The 20,386-nt window shown below is 50.3% G+C and overlaps 1 protein-coding gene across 1 annotated transcript in view; it reads right to left on the bottom strand.

The window, feature by feature from the left end:
* The window catches only part of PAPPA (pappalysin 1), a 239,779-nt gene that overhangs the window by 77,987 nt on the left and 141,406 nt on the right, over positions 1–20,386 (bottom strand). Inside the window, exon 10 of the mRNA XM_026513725.4 lies at positions 16,819–17,012. Within this exon, the coding sequence (XP_026369510.2) occupies positions 16,819–17,012 (194 nt within the window). The remainder of the gene's footprint in view (positions 1–16,818; positions 17,013–20,386) is intronic.

Raw genomic sequence — 20,386 nt, 5'->3', positions numbered from 1 at the left:
TCCCCCACCCCCCTCCCCTCTGAAGACCTCAGTTTGCTTCCCAGAGCCCATAGTCCCCATTTTAGAGATAAGGAGTCCAAGGTTTGGAAGGCACTGGGCACTTCCTCACAGCTTAAGAGTCAAAGCCAAGTGGTCTGACTCAAGGTCCCTGTCCGTCTTACTCCCCCATAGCTTTTGATCACCTCTCTGGGGGTGGTTTCTTGTCTGTCCACCTGTCTCCACACCTGAGCATCAAGGGCAGTGCTTGTGCCCAATTTCTCTCTCCTCTTCACTGGTGTCTAATACAGGTTACTAGGCATGGCTCAGCGAATGCTGCCATATTGAACTAAGGGGGCTCTTCAAGGCTAACTAGGTGCTTCAGGGCTGACATAGCTGATCCAGAAGCCCAGTGTGTGGACATGGGAATAGCCACGTGGTGCAGGGAAGACCCTAGAAGACCTTGCATTCATTTGTGAGCACTAAAAGCCTGGACCCGTCCACCACCCAGGCTCCCATGCAGTTGTTGGACAGCAAATATGATGATGGCCGTAATAACTGGTATTTGCAGCGATTTCTCCCATTACTCTCATGCACACCAGAGCCTGTCCGATTCCACTATTTCATTTAATTCTTAGAACTACCCTTTGGGGAAGGTGTTAATATGACCTCTACTTCCTTGATGAGAAACAGGCTGATTGCTAACGGGAAGGATGAGGGCCCTCGAGACCTCTGGACCAGTTACGGCACACATCAGTGCTGCCACCCCCACGCCCTTGCTCAGGACAGACGCCATTAAACAGTGTATACTGCTCCCCTGAGTGGAGGCCTTGGAATCCCTCTTACTAAAACATTATGGCGAGCCACTCACCATTGGTCAGGACTGGCCCAGAAGATGAACCTATCTGCAATCCTTGAACTTGGCTATCAGCTCACTGAGGGCAAGAATGGGGGCTTGCCTCTTACATCTTCAGTGTCAAGAGCAGTGAAAAGCCTAAAGGAAGCACTAAAGCCAAGACTCGTTGAATAAAAGAATAAATTACCAACAATAACAATGTTATTGACCCTTTACTATATACAGGCATCCCCTGTCTTTCCAAAGTTCAAGCTGCACCCCTTTGCTGATATGAAAGGCCTAAATTCGTACCTGTTTTCGCTAACCAAAAGAAAGCCAAAGAGGATTTTCGCTTTGATGAAAGAAGGTGAGAAGCAAAAACAGCGTTAGTGTTTGTTTTGGGGTGAGTACCCCAAGCAGCCAGAGCTGCCCCACCCAGCAGCTCTTCCAGAACTACACTCAGCATCTCCGTCCGCATCGAGCCTCCAGAGCTTTGACCTGTGACTGTGAGCATCTGTGCTTGATCTCAGTTTATTTTGTGCCTTTGTTAGCGAGATGCGTCATAAGGTATCAAAAAGCCTGAGAGAGATTACTTTTTGGGTCTGGGAACACTCAAAAATTTTGTCCTATAAATCAATGGCAAACGCTTCTTTGCTTTATGCCATTTGGCTCACAAAAGGGGTCGCGAGAGCACCCTGCTTTCGGAGAGCGGAGCAAACCTGTATCAGGCATTCTAACAAGTGTTTCATGTGCCTGCTCTTAACTGATGCATATACGAACACTGGAAACCCAAACGTCGGGATCCCCCTGGCTGGAGAGCACTGGAGTTCTCCCCCCTCTGGATTCTTCTCCTCGCTCCCATGTCCATCCTGATCTCCTCCCTGTGCCCCTCATTCCAAATTGACCCCCTGAACAGAGAGAACTTTAAGGGTAACTGAGGTTTGACAGATACACACACACACACACACACACACCCCTCCAATCCCCTCCCCCAACTTCCTTTTTACATACTTAATAGCACTGAAAAAAGATAGAGACAGAAACAGAGAGAGAGAGAGAGAGAGATGGGGGGGGGGGGGGAAGCCAGGCTTTCCTGTAGCGACCATTAGAAACAATTATCACTTTCCCCAGGCCTCCAGAGCTGTCTTCCCCTTTGATGCCTGCCTCACAGAGATAGACAGGAGGGGGAGGAGTGGACTGCCTTTCTTTCAATTTCAAGATTTATTATTTGGCATGGACAGACAAGCAAAGAAGCATTTCCTGTGTACAAGGTGGGTGTGCAGAACGGAGGGATGCCTCCTTCTTCACACCCAGAGTTCTGGAAATAGCAGCGGACCTCAGGGCCTCCACCCTCCACCCATGGTCCGTGGGTGACTTCACGGCACACGTGCCTCCTGCAATCGTAAAGTAGAGACACTTCCAGATAAGATCACTTGGCATCTGATGCCCTCCAGCCTTGGGACTCAACCCTGGAGTGATGAGCCCCTCAATGCCCCTGACGTCTGTCCCTAATACATTAGGTATTCCACGCTCCAGGGGGGTCTAAGATCTTGGGGACTGCACCTCCCTCCACACATGTCCGGAATCCTGAGGTTTGGGCTCCAAACTCCTGGCCTGATCTAAATGACCAAGGAGAAGAAGCCAGGCTTTGGAGCAGAACAGAGCAAAGAACTCACTGAAGACATCCCTGTTCTGAAGCGCATTCACACTTTTACAGTGAAACTACATTTCTTGGAGGAGAGATGGTTCGCGATCCATTCTATGGTTCTAGGGGACGGAAACTGGATGCCCTAACCTTCTTGTAAAGGTACAGTTTACTCAAGAGACCTGAGAAAGCACCCGTGAGAGGTGGCAAGGCCAAGCTGAAACCAGCGACCGTGCTCCAGTGCAGACCCTCGAGTTTTGGGAGGCGGGCACCACTGCCCTTTTATTCTACAGATACGGAGCGTGCCCAAGCCACAGCTGTCGAGGCTGGTGAGGTCCGGGTCTGACGCCCACCGGCCCCGGTCACTCCACATCTATCTCCCTCGATACAGGCGAGGACACTCAGGGCCACGGTGTGTGAATGGTGATCATGGGGCGGTGACAGTGATGCCCCAGCTGCTTTTGCCTCCATTAACTCCAGCCTGTGTCACGGTAGAGGGGAGCTTCATATTTACCCATTTTCAGATGGGGAAACCGAGGCAAAGGGAGACATAATCGGCACAGCAGTGGTGGCAATAATTAAGAATAACGACACTGGTCACCAGTTCATAGAGTATGAAGTGTTAGAGGGCACAGTCCCACCCCAAGGGGCGAGTGGCATCTCCCCACCTTACGTACAGGCGAGCCAGGCATCGGGCTGTACCCATCGCTGGAGCCCAGACAGCCGTTCTGAGGAGGCACTGGGCAGGGGCTCGAGCTTCTCCAGCTAGTAAATCCTCTAACAAGAGAGAGTGATTAGTGTCGGATGTGGCGGTCGGCTTTTGTGCTGCTGACAGCTCCTCCCTTGAAAGGCCTGGCTGGGCTCATTTCACACGGGCCCTCCGTAGGCCTGCTCCCGGCTCCGTAATTATGCCATTCACCAGTCACCCAGGCCCGCCTCTGAACTCCTGACCCAGCAGTGAAAGACTTGGGATCTCATTACTAATCTCTTAAGCCACCTAGTCTTCCAAAATACATCCATTTAACTTGGAGGCCAAGGCTTTGGGGGTGGAAGCCCGGGAGAGGGAAAGCCCAGCACAGGGACTTCTCATGACATGGCCCATGTCCTCCTTTCTGAGGCCTGTGGCCCAAGCTCCAGGGCAGCTGGCCTGGCTGTCCGGCTCGGCACAGGGCAGGCCTCGCTGAGGGTCGGCAGCTGGGCTTTAGGGACTGGGAGGCTTTTGGAGGGGAAGGGCATCTGGGCCCACCTGTTTGTAATTTCAGGGGTGTGGGGGATGAGGCCTCTGTTTGTTTTAATTATTATTATTGTTGTTGAGAAGGGAGGGGAAAAAAATGAGCAGAAACTGCTAACATCTGGAGGCTGCTGTCCAGTTTACGTAATCTCCTGTTGCAGAGGAAGAACACGGGATCCCCAGCCAGATGGTCCGTGGGTGACTTCACGGCACATGTGCCTCCTGCAACTGTAAGATGCTGACGGGGTTAGGAGAGTGTGTGGTGGGACCTTCTTGAAATTCTTAAGGGGTGAGAGGCAGGGCTTTTGGGGCTCCCAGAAATCTGTTTTCTTTTGGGACACTCAGACTTTTTTCCAGCCAAACCCCGAATTTTTCTATTTCTCTCTTCATTCATTCATTCATTCATTCATTCACTTACTCAGTACACATGCACATAGCATTTACTTCGTGTAGGTTCCTTATTCACCTTGGTCTACAGGGTGAAAACGGATCCCAGATTTAAAAAGGAATAAAGGTAAAATCCCTTCTCACAAATTGCTCCCGTAGGGGGAGGGACGAGGTAAAGGACTATAGAAGCAAATACGCAGAGAACAGTGCATTCGGATCTGTGTTCGAGGTATGTTCAGGCTGAGGGAGGGGCATGGGGGAAAAAGTGGCCAGTGCAATCTGCCTGAGGGCCAGGTGTGAAACGCGGACTCTTAACGTCACGTGGGCTCTGGAGAGCAGAGCCCGGAGAAGAGGCGAGAGAAGGGGGAAAATGGGCCACAGCTGAGCCATGACAAACCAAGCTTCCCAGATGATGTCAACAGCAGAGGCATGAAGGACAAAGTTCGAGATCAGATCTTGCTGCACACACAGTTCTGAGCCCACGGCTGTTTAAAAGCACACCATTATCTTTCTGTGTTGCCAAATCTCTCTCTTTTTTCCCAGCACTTGTACTGAAAGCCATTCATGCAATTTCCTGAATTCTAGATCAGGAACTACAAAAGCAGTGTAGACTCTGGATCAGATCAAAGGGCACTGTTAGCTATCACTGAAGCATCCATTCAACTCAAGATGGGAACACAGAGATGCTGCCAGCGAAAGATGAAAATCCGGAGACACTGCCGACTCCAGACGGGAATCCGGAAGCATCACGACTTTTATTTCAGAGCCCAGAGGTATTGCCAGGTCTGGAGGAATACACTAAGCACTGAAACACTTCCAGCGCTGGCCCAGGATACTGAGATACCGTGAGTCTAGAACGGGAGCAGGCAAAGCTGTCTGCTCTAAACCCGGCACCTGGAAACCACTGTGGAGAATCAGACACCAAAGCCGGGGAACACAACTCCAGTTAGCTCCCATCCCAAATGCCCTCTTTCCTGGCTCTCGAGTGGAGAACACAGCCGGCTCTGGAGCTAAGTCCTGCAACACGGAAGTCTCCATCACTCAGCTCAGAGCCACACAGACCCAAGCGCTGTGTCGCAGGCATCCTGTAGACCTCTTTCTGGCCTTTCTCTGGGAGTCCTGAGATGTTCACGGGTTAACCAGAAAAGCACTGACCACATCCAAGCTAGCTGAACAGTGGTTAATGGCAGTTTTGACCACACAGGCCTATTCAAGAAAGGTCAGAGGAGTGATTTTTCACTTAAAAACATCTGTGTGTTGAAAGAACAAGACTTTCTCGAGTTCATAAAACTAGCAGTTTCCAGGTTGTTCTTTTCTGTTTTTCCTCACGCTCCCCATTCCCTCCTCCTCTTCTCCAGCTTTTCTAATTAAGACCTGTGTGTTCCAAGTTGCATCCGCGATGAAGTCCGAGTCCGGTGCCCTGCAGGAAACCCCACCTGATGCCAAGATGGCTATGCCAAGTGCACTGTCCCTGGGGTCTCACTGCAGCACTCAGGATGCCCTCATCCCCGCCTCTAACCCTGGGGAGCCAGGGCTGGAAACCACAGAGTGACTGGCTCCCTTGTCTTTGCTTTTGAAGAGTAGGCAGTGCTCTTACCCAGGGCAGCCTCGAGCTTGATTTCTCCTAGAAAGAGGCCCCGAAGGATGCTGGGCACTGACTTATGCAAGGAACAAGAGGACGAGGATTGCGCAGGCTTTTAACAGTGTCCTGCTGAGCTGAAGCTCAAATTGGGGCGCTCATTCTTAAGCACAAGGGCAGCATTGCTCTCTGGCCTGCCCCCTCCAGATGTCACAGGTAAGGCTAGTGACTGCGACATGCAATCGGGGCTTTGCCCACCAAATGCCCAATGGACGCTGCTGACTTAGGTGCCCAGCACCCATGAGCAGATTCTTCCAAGGGACAGAGACATTACAGAGCAGTGCGTTCCCCCAGGGGCGCCTTGGCCGAGGCAGCATACATCTGCACAAAAGCAGGGTGTGGAAGCAGCAGTACGATCTGGGACCCACAGTGTGAACTCTCTGACCAGCCCTACACCTGCCACGTCCCTGAACCTTCCGCTGAGCAGCGGAAGTCACACACATCTTAAAGTCAAAGGGATGTGGGCTGGGCTCTCAGCTGCTGCCATGTGCTGACAGCATGACCTTGAACCCATTGGGACGCTTACACTCCTCCACTGCAAAATGATTTGCTGGTACCTCCTCTGGAGGGCTGAGGCAGGAGGAGAAGGACCCCTACACGTGCAAGAATTCAGGCATGCCCCACCTGCTAGACCCAGAATTGACATGCCCCCACTTCATCCCTCCCTACTTCTTTCTTCCAGGTAGTAGAGGAAGACAGGCCCGGGTTCCAATTCGAGATTTCCCTGCCCCACCGCTGGGCCAGCTGCAGAAACTCGGATAAGTTACTTAACCGCTGTGAGTCTCGATTTACTCCTCTGCAAATGAGTGAGGGAGGGGATGCCTCCCCGAGTGGCCGCCAGGTGTTTATGCTCTGGAACAGCGAGGGGCTTTGGGTAGAGCCCCTGCGGCGTAAGCACCCTGCTCGCCTGCCATTCACATGGCTCCTGTCACTGTGGTCACCTGTTGTCATGACCAGCAGGTCCCTCCCTTTATTGTCCCTTATTACCACTGAGTCACTGCCTTCCGCCTCTCCCTTACTTCTGTATCCCTTCCGCCTCCTTCCACCTATCCTTCCTTCCTCCCTTCCATCTCCTTCTCGTTCATACTCTCCTCTGCTGGGCCTCTCACGGGGAGACCTCTAGACGGTGAGCCGCTCTCACCAGCCAGAAAGACAGTCCCTTGGGTTTCCATCAACCTCTGCAGTCATCTACTCACAGGGACCTCACGGAGACCCGAATCTCTCCCAGAATAAGAAGCGGCAAAAGGGTAGAGCCTTTGCCATGTGGCCCAGCTTCCAGAAGCTGTTTCATACTTTCTGCATACAGCTGTTAACAGAGCAAAGTGCAGGTTTAGTCATAAATATTCACCACCTGCCTACTTTGTGCCGGGCCCTCGTTCTCATCTTGGAAACAACAATGAAGACCCCTGTGCTTGTGTGGCTAACATTCTGGAGCAGTGGGGGGTCCTGGAGGCACAGAGCAGCGGAGAGAAGTTCAGTCTGGGGCCCAGGATGGGCTGTCAGGACCCCTGCCCCTGCCTCACACGGTGGCACGCACACTATCCGCAATGGAGGGGATAAAGCGGGGGACTTAAGAAGGCCCCGCTTTGTCTGGTCACCCACTACATGTGTCAGGGGACTGTACCCTGCCACACGAGGGAATCACTTACAGACACTGATTTGTACATTTAAGCCAACCACAAAGGAGACATCGCTCAGTGGACATCGTTGCCAACGGCCTCGTTCAACGAATCCAGAAGCACCCCCTGCGTACTCTCCAGGCAGCAAACCTTTGGTAGGGACAGGAAATCCCTAAACATTAAAAGATAGAGCCCGAATCCTTAGCTGCTCATGGAGCATTTGGTATGAAAAGCTGTGGGCGCAGCTTGTGCTCTGGGTCATCGGATGGTTCCAGAAGGGCTACGTGGTATCAGAAGACTGAAGGCTGCACGTGGTCAGAGGGGGCCATAAGGAGAAGGTGCCATCTGAGCTAGACTTTGAAGGACAGTTCAGCCTCCAAATGATGTGGCTAGGGGCTACTCTATATAGGACAGCGCACAGACAGACCACGTCTACTGTCACTGCAAGTTCTGTTGGACAGCTGCCCTGGAGCCTGGGCTCCTAACAGCCCTGCGTTCTCTGCAATGTCAAGCTCCTGCCCCTTGCTCCCTGACACCTGCCAGGTTCTCTGCTTCCTCACACTGCATGGAATAGATATTCTTTCCCCACACCCCTTGCTCCCAGGCAGCACTGCAAACCCGGACTTCACTCAGACAGCAGCCACATTCCTGAAAGCCATATTATGCCAGCAGACCAGACCTCTCCCCCAACTCTGTTGTGTCCCAGGATGGAGAGAAATTCAGATACCAGCCAACTGTGCCCGTCCACCAGCTGCACATATGGGTCCGGTGTGGGTAAGGGCCCCGGGGAGGGCAGGAGCCCAGGAAATCTCTGGGGGACCGGCCTGGCATGGAAGCATGCCTCTCGGCAGGGGCACCTCTCAGAAGCCTGATGGAGCCCATCCTTCCCTGGAAAAGGACCATGCACAAATGTACCCAGGACCTCCTGGGACTTGGAGCCGGCTGAAACATTAGGGGAGTTTGAAGAAACCCAGGGCTGGGGTCGAAGAGCGGGTGGAAGGGCCTTTTTTGGGTCTGGGTCTACAGATAACACATCCAGGCGACCTTACAAAGTAAGGCTGGTGGGATGGGGTGGGAGCAGGGGGCTTGCCAAACAAACACAAACAAAAACAAGATCTTGCGCGCGGCCAAACCTCAGCTCCCCTCGGAACCCCAGCCTTTGGGCCTGGCTTGAGAAAGTTTACTTTCAGACATAGGGAAATGAGCATGTGGTTTTGGGGACAGAATTCAATACCGCCAAAGCAGCGGGCTCAGCAAGCCTGACTGGCTGATGCTTGCTAAGTGCACTGCAGCCCGAGAGAGTGAACGCTGTTTACATTTTTTACATGTTTCTTGGGTACAGAACATGAAACTAAATTATACAGCAAAGGCCATGCTGGCTACATGCCGGGGCCCCCACTTAAAACAGAAACAATTAAAAAAAAAAAAAAAAAGGAAAAGAAGAAACGGAAAATGAACAGCAGGAATGCAGAGGGGTCCTAAAGGGCCTTGAGTGAATGCCAGAGATGGAAGGAAGGAGTCTGGTCCTGAGTCTGAGAGTGGGGAAGGAAGACGTGGAGGGCCGACGAGATGGAAGTAGGGCAGGCTTGGAGTGAAGACAAAGGAATCTTCCTAGAGGGGCATGGGGTGGCTTGGCAGGGCCAGGCCTGCTCTCCGCAGAGAAGCGGTGGAAGCAGCCCCAAACCACAAAGTTGTGCTTGCTCTTGGGCTCCGAGGAAGGAGGCCACTGGCAAGCAAGAAATGAAGACTCGATCCTCAAACCGGGTCTGCTCTGCTCCACGTGGCACCGTCCCGGTCAGTCAGGACATGGCTGGTGCGCACCTTCGAGGGCTGGGCACAGACCCCCCTCCGTGTACAGCCCTCCGAGGCCAGCTGCCTTTGTCCATGGGTCACGGCACAGTGCCAACCTCTGTTCTGCCCGATTTCAAAGTCCCTGTCCTTTCTTCCAGCAGGCTGCTTGAGGGCCGGGGTTCACGGGTTTGTCTCAACCTCCGCCCACGGCTGAAAATGATGCTTTGGACATAGTAGGTGGACGACAAGATTCTACTGATTTTCAGTCCAAAGAGCAGAATCATCTCATAGCAGATAGGAGCTTGAGAGGTGTAGGGGGGTTGTTTGAGCAAAGTCAAATCTTCAGTAAGTGGAGTAAGACCAAGAGACTCAAAGCCTCCCTCAACTTGTGCCCCAAAGAGCATGTCTTAAAAATAAATAAATAAATAAATAACCAAGCTCGGTTGTTCCTAATTGGATGGCTCGACTGCTAAAACTTCATAGGCAGAAAGAAGCATTTCATTAGGAAATGTTTCAGTTGCTCTCAGAAGGAAAAACCACAGTCTCGATCCAGTGTCCCAGCCTTGACAAGCACCTGCCATATAGGGATTATTATTGCTCCTTTACGGATAGGAAGTTGGGGAGGAACCAAGAGAACTGGCTTGCCCAAAGTGACAGGGCCAGTGAGTGGTGGGCCCCGGAGCCGGAAACCACACTGAACCTGATCCTAAATTTCACCTTTTTTTTCCCTTTAAAGTTCTCATCCAAAGCTTATCAGGGTCAGTCGTGATGCCTGGCATTTCTTAAGTTGGAATAAATACCAACAGAGTGAATGAGTGAAGGAGGGAGTGGAGGAGAGAGGGCTGGGAGGAGTGTCTGGTGGTGGACTCCTCTGTCGGGATCGTGAATAATGCTGCCAACTTCAAGTCCCTGCCAGGCCGAGGCTGCCATGACAAATTCAGGGCGGTCACAGAGACCAGCCCAGGGGCTCAGTTCTGAGGCAGGCGCTGTTTCTTATTCTCCTGGAGGGGTTTCTGGTGCCCCACATCAATGGGACAGGCTGTAACGGGCCATGGGACTTTCTGTTCTGTCTCCTTAGATGACTCGCACATGTGCTCTTGAAAAATTATTCATAAACCACCAGGAGAAAGCGTATCCCGTGGGTATTTGGGAAAACTGCTTGGAATCTTCTCTGAAATGTCAGTGTGTTCCTTTCGCCTGTCCTCCTCCTTCCACCACGGGCAGATGCTGTCCCATTTCACCAGGGAGAAGAGAGGCACGCTTTGGTGAAGGTACATGCAAGGGAAGGAAAACGCTTAGAAATGACCTCACCTCTGGGGGGTTGAGGCCAAGATTTCTCTCTGTCCTTTGCAAATCCAATCATCTAAATAGCCCTGGAGAATGGCCGGTCCACGCAAACTTTCCCAGGGGGCTGTTCCTGTGAAGTGCCTGTAGGGCGGGGTGAGGAAAGGCAGAGGAAAGGGGAGGAGAGCCACGGGCGAGGTGCTTGGCTCCCTGAGCCTGTTTCTTCACTGTGACATGGAAGGGAAACGTCTCAGTTTGATCATGTGCTTTAAAGCCCTAGTACAGGGTCTGGCATACCGGATGTGTTTAATAGCTGTCTCTCTGCTTCCTCATATGGACATCCCATTCTGTCAGCACCCTTGCTTACCACCTCTGAAAAGCTTCCCCCCACCCCCCGCACTATTGATTAAGTCTAAATTCCAAGCATCGGAAGGAGGTCCCTGCACACCTTTATAAGCGCCTTTCTCAATTACCCTTTTATTTCTTATTGGCTTTTTTTTTTTTTTGGATGTCTGTCTGTCCGTCTCTACCTCCCTCCCCTGTGTCTCTCCCCAGACCCTCCGCACTTCCTATACAGCCTCGCAAGTGCTCGTGGAGATTTCTTACTCTTGTGTCCAGAGAACCCAGTGGGTATCTGCTCCCTTCCTCTGGACGTGAGGATGAAGAAGACACAGAGAAATGGCCCTTGCTTCCTGGCTCAGACTTGGCCCTCGAGGAGTGCACATCCTCTGTGATTCTCTTACGGACACTGCAGGGGTTCCTGCGTAGCACACAGGGCTTGCGACGTGCCTGGAAGCACCTGGAAACACACCTAGAAACTACGCAAAAATACCACTTCCATCCACAACTGTCCTCCTTGTGCCTTTCTTCTTGCCTTCTCCTATAACCCAGAAATAATTAGGCACAGATCCGAGAAATCTTTTTCACACTTTGGGGTCGGCATCCTAAGACATATCCTATAGTCCTCCCACAGTTTCTTAAACACATTTTAAATGCTCTCCGGAGACGGCAATGCTTCATCTAAGAGGGTGACTGCTTACAGGTGGAGTCCACACCGCACGGCAGAGACGGTGAGGCGATATTTGAGGTATTGGTGTGACAAGTTCCATTTTCTTGGTGTTCCTTGAATGCACACCATGTATGAAAAGAAGCAAAAGACGCCGGTTCTCCTAGCGGCTTCTCCCACGTCGCTCGCGGCGGCAGGCGGCAGCTGCCGCGTCCCACACCTGAGCTCCTAGCATGGACACGGTGGCCAGCACCTGGTTCTGTCCCTCACGGGTCGAGCCCCGGAGCTGCACACTCAACCCTCTGAGCTTTGCGGTCCTGACCTGGAAAGTGAGAGCTGCGATTCCTATTTTTACAGCAGTTTCAGTAGGATTCAAGGAATTTGATGCAGAAGCTGGATGAACTCGATAAATGTTATTGTTATAATTTGTGCAGGGCCTTTGGAAAGTGGGCGAAGGACTTATCCTTCCCTATGTGCTGGCTCTCAGCCCTGCCGGCTGAGTAAGCTGATAGCAGCGTGGTTTCTTCCTCAGGGAACTCCCTCCGAATCTCACTCTTGGGTCTCTGGCGGCTGTCTCTCGTAGGACACACCCCACAGACGACCGGGTGAGCCCTCTGAGGGCAGCAACAGGACCAGCATTTCTTTGGAGTTTCTTAAAAATGGCTGGTACGGTCCTGAGGATCCAGAAGACACTGGCTAACACAACTATGTCTAACTCAATGGAATGTTGAGTGAGCTTCCACGGAAGTATGGGTCCCTGTGGCCTCTGGGGGAGGGTGCGGAGGAGAAGCCTAACATGAGCGACGCAGAGAATTAACATCTGAGCTACCCAATAAGTGGGAAAAACAAAAAACACAAAACAAAAAAACCCAGTGCTAGGTGTCTTCTCTACATTGACCGTCTAAACATTCACCAGGTAGATGCTGTCATTCCCTCTTTCCAAAAGAGGAAACTGAAGTTCCCAGAGGGGTCATCTGCTCAAGGTTCCCAAGTCAGAGGAGGGGCAAAGAGGGCAAAGCCACAGTCACGTGATTTCCATGAACTCCCACACTCTTTACCGACTCATGTTCCACAGTGAATAGATTTCTGCTCGAGCCAATGAATAAATGAATGAATTCATAATTCAAGAGCAATTAGGATTTGTTATCTTCATGGAGGCCCGAAGTATAACGGGCACGCCTAGAAGCTGCTTGTAGCAACTCAAGGTAAAGTGGCGAAGGACGAATATGCCCAATAATGGGTTAATGGAACAGAAAGTCAGAGAATCAATTACAAAGGAAGGAGAGAGGTCTAGACTCTCACCTGCCTTCTAAGGCAGGGACCTCCCGTTCAACCACCGGCTCAGCCTGAATGCCTTACCATGGCCAGCTTAGTAGATAGATCACACGGCACTCCGTCCCCCTATGGATAGTTCTCGTTCTTAGAAAGGTTTTCTTTATTTTGGCCCTGAAACTACTGCCCTGGAAATGCTTAGTCTAAGCTTTACCCTCAAAGGATTAACCAAATAAATTGGTTGGTTGACTGAAGGTCTGTAATCCCTGGAGAGCCCTGCACATTCCAGAGAGTCAGTATTTCCATTTCCTCCTTAGGCCACTGCCGAAGGAGGGAGGTGCCTGTCTAGATAGGAGGAAATGGACTGTGGTAGAAACGCTGGGGGCGGGGGCAGGATGAAGGAATATCTACATCTCATTTTGGCAGCCTATGGTGTAAAGCACTAGAGAAATGCAAAACATGGAGACAAAATTAGGACAAGACGAAATTTTTGCAAGCACTTAACCCAAACCATTTCTGAGGTTCCCTGAAGAGAGAGAACTTGATTCTTTCGGTTCATTTCCATTTTTGTTCTGTCTCAGGGACTTCTTGAATTCCAGCAGGGCCGGGAAGGTGCATGGCCAAAATATCCAAAGAATGTCTCTTATGAGAGACTGTTCAGCCCAATTTGCACACCAGGAAGTTCTGATGGCTCTGATAAGGTCTGGATATGAGACTCAAGGTTTGGGGTGGAATAGCGTAGCCCTAACCAAATTTGGGGATCTTGCTGGAGGAGAATGGACACGCGAGAGACTGGAAGTTATTAGAAGCAAAGGGCTTTTACAAAATTGAAACTCAAGTTTTCAGCAATTCTCTAGATTCATGAAGCACGGTGAGTGCGGCCCTATGGCAGTCCCGGCGGGATCCTGCCAGTTTCTTTTGATGGAGGAGCACCTCACAAGGCCAGGGGCTGGTTCTTCCATTCCCTGGTTTCTTCCATAGGCTCCAGCACAGAGGTAGGCACCTATCCTATAGACAGCTGCATTGACCATGTTTAGAGCATCGGAGGAAGACAGAGAGTGGTGGGACAAAGCTGGCTCGTAAAGAGGAACGAAGAACAATTGTGGTCACTTCATCACTCCCCCCAAGTTAATGGAGTGTCCCCGTGAATGACCACTGGGGGACCTCAGAACAGTGCACCTCAAAGGGAATGGGAGCAGGCTGAACTCAGAGGTGTGGGCAGTGCCCCGGAGTCTGCCAGAGGAGAATCCAAGTGCCTCAGGGCATTTGCATGGCGACACCAACAATAGGATCTGCCCAGCTACGTTTCTTCCTGCTTCTTTCCCAGTGCAGTTTTCCAGATGTCCACTGACTTCTGACTTGGAAGTGACCACATGTTCCCCATCTCACTGGTGGCTTCTATGAGATCCTAATCTTAGATTCTTCACTTCTGAGCTGTGTGGCTCAGGGGAAGACACTCCACCTCTCAGTGTCTCCAAGAGAGGGGACTGGCTGGGGAGTGCAGGAGGGTCTACGACAGTGGCTGGTGCACTCCTATGACCCTGCCCCCCCGCCACTCTCCCCCGGACCCATGCTCTGACATGGGAATTTCGTGTGTGTGTGCATGCACGTGCATGCATGTGTGTAAGAGAGACAGAAAAAGGAAGAGAGGTAGAGGAAAGAGGAGAAAGTTAATTGCATTGGGGGAAGGCGAAGGGCACGTGGTGCATCTAACAATCCCCCAGCTCCTTCCCTCAAGCCGTCAACCTCTTCACTGGACGCCCTGACTGGGTGAAAATTAACCAGCAGCCTCCTCTAATCAGTGCACAGGGTAATGAAGGCCACGGTTATACGTCCTCCTCCTCTTCTCTGTTGTCAGAAGGGAGCCACCTTTATGCTCCAGGGAGAACCCTACCCAGAATCACGCAGGCTCCGTGTCTGTGCACGCGTGCACGTGTGTGCGTGTGCATGGCAGGGGCAGCGCGTGAGTGACTTCTAGGCATTTGCTTTCAGTCGGGGAATTCAGGAGACTTTTGTTCTGTCACCCTCCAGGCTGCCTGCCTGGCCCTGCACCCAGCCAGCAACACATCCCCTCCCCTGACCCTGTATTCTCCAGTGAGCTGATCTCATTATGGCAAATTTAGTTACAGCTGAAGTCTCCTTGTAACAAAGATTATGTCCAAGCCCAGAGTAATGGAACCTAGTCGATTTCATTAAAATAAAATTGGTTACAATGAATAATTCAATAGGATGATTTTGTTTCCTCATCTCCTCTTTGTAGATCGAAGAGCTAGTATTTATAATGATTTTTTGAAATTGGATTTTTGTTTAGGAAGAGATAATCACCCATAATTCCTGACAGCCCCTCTTTACAGGGCTGGAATAATTGCCCCATGAAGTCTCCTCTCAAATGCTATGGCTGGACAATTCCTTCTCTCCTTTCTCTCACTTTAGCAGCCATAACACTTTGGGTTGTTTTGAAGCACAGTGGCTACCTTAGCTCTGGCTCATGTGAGGTTCCCAGTGTGTCAATTCCCTTGTTTGAACAATGTTTTTTTAAACATTTCTAGAACCGAGTGCTGGTGTTGAACTGGGAATTCCTGGCTCTGTGGCCGGTCAGCCCTGCTGTTCCTGAGCAGAACCTTCTATGCCACAGAGAGGTGATGCCCGAGTATCTTCTCTTGGTGGTGCTCATCTGCATGCAGCAGTGTGTGTGTGTGTGTGTGTGTGTGTGCGTGTGTGCACGCGTGTGTACGGACGCACAAGCACGTGTGTGCACATGCATGTATCTACAGTCAATTAAAGACGTTTCCAGAGCACCTAGTCTTGTCCAGGCCTGTGCCTGAAGATGAGAGGACAAAAATGAATGTAACTTAAAGCTGTTCTCCAAGAACGAGCAGCCTAGGTGGAGCGAGACATGCACACAGGTAATTCGGGTTCAAGGTGACAGGTGCAACCAAAGAATTCAGCAAGTACAGAGGTGGCACGGGGAAGATGAGCCCCAGACATCCACCTACTCACTCATTCATTCATTCCTTGATTCATTCATTTACCAGCCTGGCACTACCCAAGACTCCCTTCCACCCGACCGACTCAGGGCAGTCAGCAGCAAATGCAAACGCATAAATAATTGAATGCGTGTAAATGCAAGCAAACAGACAAATGAAAAAAAATGGCCAAATACACACTGCGACTTATAAATGAAGGGGACCTATCTTGTACCTCATCCAGGGATTTTTCACTGGGCCCCAGAGGAAGGCCACATCTCTCTCTCATCTAGAGAGCAGGCCTAACCTCCCACCCCGAGCCAGGGAAGCACTATGACAGAGGAATGGCTGGGGATAATGACTCATCTCCACGGCCAGGAGCAGGGTGGCCTCTGAGATGGCCACCGGGCCAGGCGGTTGGAAGCACTGAGTCGTGTCCCTGGGAACTGGGAGTCTCGGAAGAAGGCAGGTGCTTGCTCAGCAGGATAATTGGAAAGGGGGCTCTGGGGACAGCACGGCCATCCCTAGAATCACACAAGCACTGGTGGCCCCAATCTCTTGTTCCCTCAACTCAACTGTCAGTCCCCTGGGGCAAGAATCCTAGAACATAAATAGCGCATTAGGGGACTGAGGAGTGAGTCAGAGCTTTTTAGAGTGGGGAGGTCCTTGGAGATCATCAAGCTCAACTACCCTCTAATTTAAAGATGAGGGAAAATGGAGCCCAGAGAAGTGGGGAGACTAGTCCAAGGCCACACAGCAAATTCACGATAGAGTTAATTCACAGGCGAGTGCTCAAGGAGCATACAACTTGGCACCCCCCTCCAAAAAAAGCCCCCCCAAAACAGGACTCCCCCAAAAGAATTTGGCCTTACCCCATTGAATTCCAGTGGCATATTCCAAATGGAATTCTTTCACCTAATATGAATTATAACAGGTAGAGAAACAGGAGAATAGGCTTTACCCTCCTATGCTGATGTTCCCTGCACTTAACCATTCCATGTCTCATCCCTGACAAATGGTACTCGTGAGGCCCTGGGACTACATTCAGTTAGAGATATGGTCAGGGGGCCACATCCAGTGACATTACATTTGAGGAGGGCAGCCTGGAGGGGCAGAATAGAGATGCAGAATGTCTGGAGGAAATGTCACACGTGGCTGGGAGCTTACCTGGGAGGCTGCCGGCTGGCCGATGATGACCCAGCCCGGGCACTGCTGGTCCTGATGCGATACTGAAGCATTGGATGCCCACTGATCCAGGAACCCCTGGGGTGTGTAGACCCCACAGTCCTTGATGCTAGTTTTTTGTTCAAACTCCTCACATACGCCATCGCCATCATGGAAATAGCACCGGCTGGGTTCGTCTGCAGGAGATGGACAGAGAAGGGAGAGAACAGATAGATGTTTGTTCTTTGGTCTCAGCTGGCATCTGCAATAGTAGAATCAGACCAGCAGAATCATCGGCACCGTTAAGCCCATCATCAGTAGTCACGAGGGATTATTATTCACCCTTAAAGAAGGAGATCCCACCACTTGAGACAACATGGAGGACACGATACCAAGTGAAACAAGCTAGACACGGAAAGTCCACTAGTGGATGATTCCACTTCAATGAGGAATATAAAGTAGTAAGACTCATAGGAGGAGAGACCAGAATGGTGGTTGCCAGGGACGGCAGGGAGGGGGAAATGCTGCGAGTCACTGTTCAATGGGTATAAAGCTGCCGTTATACAAACGACGTAAAACATCGTGCTTATAGCTAACATTGTGCTTATGGCTATGCTAGGTGTGTGCATATTTGCAAATCTGGAGGGTAGATCTTGTGCTAGATATGTCTGACCGCACACACACTCACAAACACTTCGACCTTCATTATACCCCAAGTGAGCCCCACAGCTTCCTCGTGAGAAAGGCATTATTATTTTAATTATTTCAGTCCTCCAGATTAGGACACTGAGATCCCAAGTGTCTTTAATAACTTGCCCAAAGTTGGGGCGTCTTGGTGTGTTCAGTCGGTTAAGCATCTGCCTTCAGCTCAGGTCATGATCTCAGGGTCCTGGGGTGCAGTCCTGCATCGGGCTCCCTGTTCAGTGTGGAGTCTGCCTCTCCCTCTCCCTCTGCTCCTCCCCCCACCCCCCCCACTTGTGCTCACTCTCTCTCTCTCTCTCTCTCTCTCTCTCAAATTAATAAATAAAATTTAGAAAAAAATAACACCCAAAGTCCCACGGTGAGTTCATGCCAGATCCTGGTTTCAAATGAAGGCTTTCACTTTCCGAGTTCTGGGTGCATTATCTGACACCACAGAACTTCACGGTGGCAAATGGAGGTTTACTGAACTCCAAAGAGAATTCCGGTTTCACATAAGGAGTAAACTGGCTTCAGTCCCAGCTCTGTAAACTCAACTGCTCTGTTGCTTAAGACAGATCTCTTTCCCCCTCTGGGCTCAATCAGATACGAGGGTCAGAGTGCCAGGCCTCCGGGAGCCCTTCCTGTCTACTGTGCTAGGCTCCTCAGGGCTTGGTGGATACCTCAGGAGCTCCCGTGAAGGTTAAAGGCCAAGTGAGTTCTCAAGCTCCCAAGTAATTCAAATCACAGCAGCGATTTCTGCTTGGGATAACGTAAAGCTGCAGCTGGCTGCCGTGATTCTCGGCTTCCAGGACACAGATCATGGAAGGGCGGGGCTGGCAGATGCCTTCCAAGGAGGCAGGACCATGCACATGGCTTGCTGTTCCCGCACCAAAATATACAAGGAGAAATCAGGATGTAGCCATCTGAAAGAGATCCCCCGTCCATCCTTTCATAACTGAAGTGTCAGCTCCTCTGTGCTATTTTCCCAATACTTCCAGGCAAAACTAAATAGCCCTTTCTGCGTGGGTTCCTATTTTATGAAGATCCCTACCTAACACTTAATTGTGCCATCCGATCTACATGCTGTGGCTCCTCTGAAAGACAGAGCTTCTTGAAATCTGGTCCCTATGCAGTGTCTTCAGGTGAGCGTAAAATCATCATCCAAACTGGGGATCGAGATGCTATTAAAGACTATGTCCAGTCCCATCCATGTCAATGCAAATGGTGGGTAATCGTTCGTTCTGATGGCTGAATGATACTCCATTATATATATGGACCACATCTTCTTTATCCATTCGTCTGTTGAAGGGCATCTGGGCTCCTTCCACGGTTTGGCTATTGTGGACATTGCTGCTATGAACATTGGGGTGCATGTGCCCCTTCCTTTCACTATATCTGTAACTTTGGGGTAAATACCTAGTAGTGTAATTGCTCTATTTTTAACATCTTGAGGAACCTCCATACTGTTTTCCAGGAACTGGAGGGGATTATGCTAAGTGAAGTAAGTCAAGCAGAGAAAGACAATTATCATATGGTTTCACTCATATGTGGAACATAAGCAAGAGCACGGAGGACCATAGGGGAAGGATGGGAAATCTGAAGGGGGAGAAATCAGAGAGGGAGATGACCCATGAAAGACTATGGACCCCGGGAAACGAACTGAGGGTCTCAGAAGGGAGGGGGTGGGGGGAAAGGGTAACAGGGTGATGGGTATTAAGGAGGGCACGTGTTGTGATGTGCACTGGGTGTTATACGCAGCTAATGAATCACTGAACACTACATCAAAAATTAATGATGTACTATACAGTGGCTAACTGAATGTAATAATAATAATAATAAACCCATGAAAATTTGCAAAAACAAACAAACATCACCCAGGCAATAGGCACATTTCCTGGGAAAATCTGAACAGAACTTAGGGTCATCCTAAGGATACTGGCTGGTCTAGGACATCCTTCCCCTATTTACTCCAAAACAATAGAGTGGAGCCCTGCTTCCAATCAGGAATTGACTTCTGTCCCTCATATTCGATATATGACTTTGCACAATTAGCTTCACCTTTCAGCCTCTGGCTTTCCATCTGTAATACAGAAACGATGGTCCTAAACACCGTAGTAATGTCGTATGGTCACAGATGGTGCCTACACTCATCATAGAAAGCACTGTACAGAAATGTTGACTCAATATGTTGTACACTTAAAACTAAAATAGGGGCGCCTGGGTGGCACAGCGGTTAAGCGTCTGCCTTTGGCTCAGGGCGTGATCCCGGCGTTAAGGGATCAAGCCCCACATCAGGCTCCTCTGCTATGAGCCTGCTTCTTCCTCTCCCACTCCCCCTACTTGTGTTCCCTCTCTCGCTAGCTGTCTCTCTGTCAAATAAATAAATAAATAAATAAAATCTTTAATACATAAATAAATAAATAAATAAATAAATAAATAAATAAATAAATAAATAAACTAAAATAGCATTGTATGTTAACTTCAACAAGAAGAAAGGGACGGAATGATTGTCCCAGCCAGGACAACCTCTCTGGATACCCACAAAACTCTCATAGGACATGGATATAAACATGCTTTGTACATTCTAGAATAGTCAAGAGAAAAAAAATATATTCTTCTTTTAAAAGGGGCCAATTTATTTCTAGCTGGCTGGATGGAATCACCTTGTGAAATCAGTACTCACTTAAAACACTCTGTGCAGCATTCCCCCCCCCCACCCCCCACAAACAGAAAGATCCAGGCTCAAGTAGAATTAAAACTTGGATTTCTAGGATGCTGACTATCTGAAAAAGGAGTCTGTGAATTCGGGGGCAGCAGAATGTTGAGCCCCTTCCAAGCTCCAAAATCCCTTGTTTATTTCAGCAAACCGTTTACATAGTGAAATACTATC

The sequence above is a fragment of the Ursus arctos genome, unplaced genomic scaffold (assembly GCF_023065955.2).
Source record: "Ursus arctos isolate Adak ecotype North America unplaced genomic scaffold, UrsArc2.0 scaffold_18, whole genome shotgun sequence".
Classification (NCBI taxonomy): Eukaryota; Metazoa; Chordata; class Mammalia; order Carnivora; family Ursidae; genus Ursus; species Ursus arctos.
Note: the sequence above shows the minus strand (reverse complement) of the source record. Positions and strands in the feature narration are given on the sequence as shown.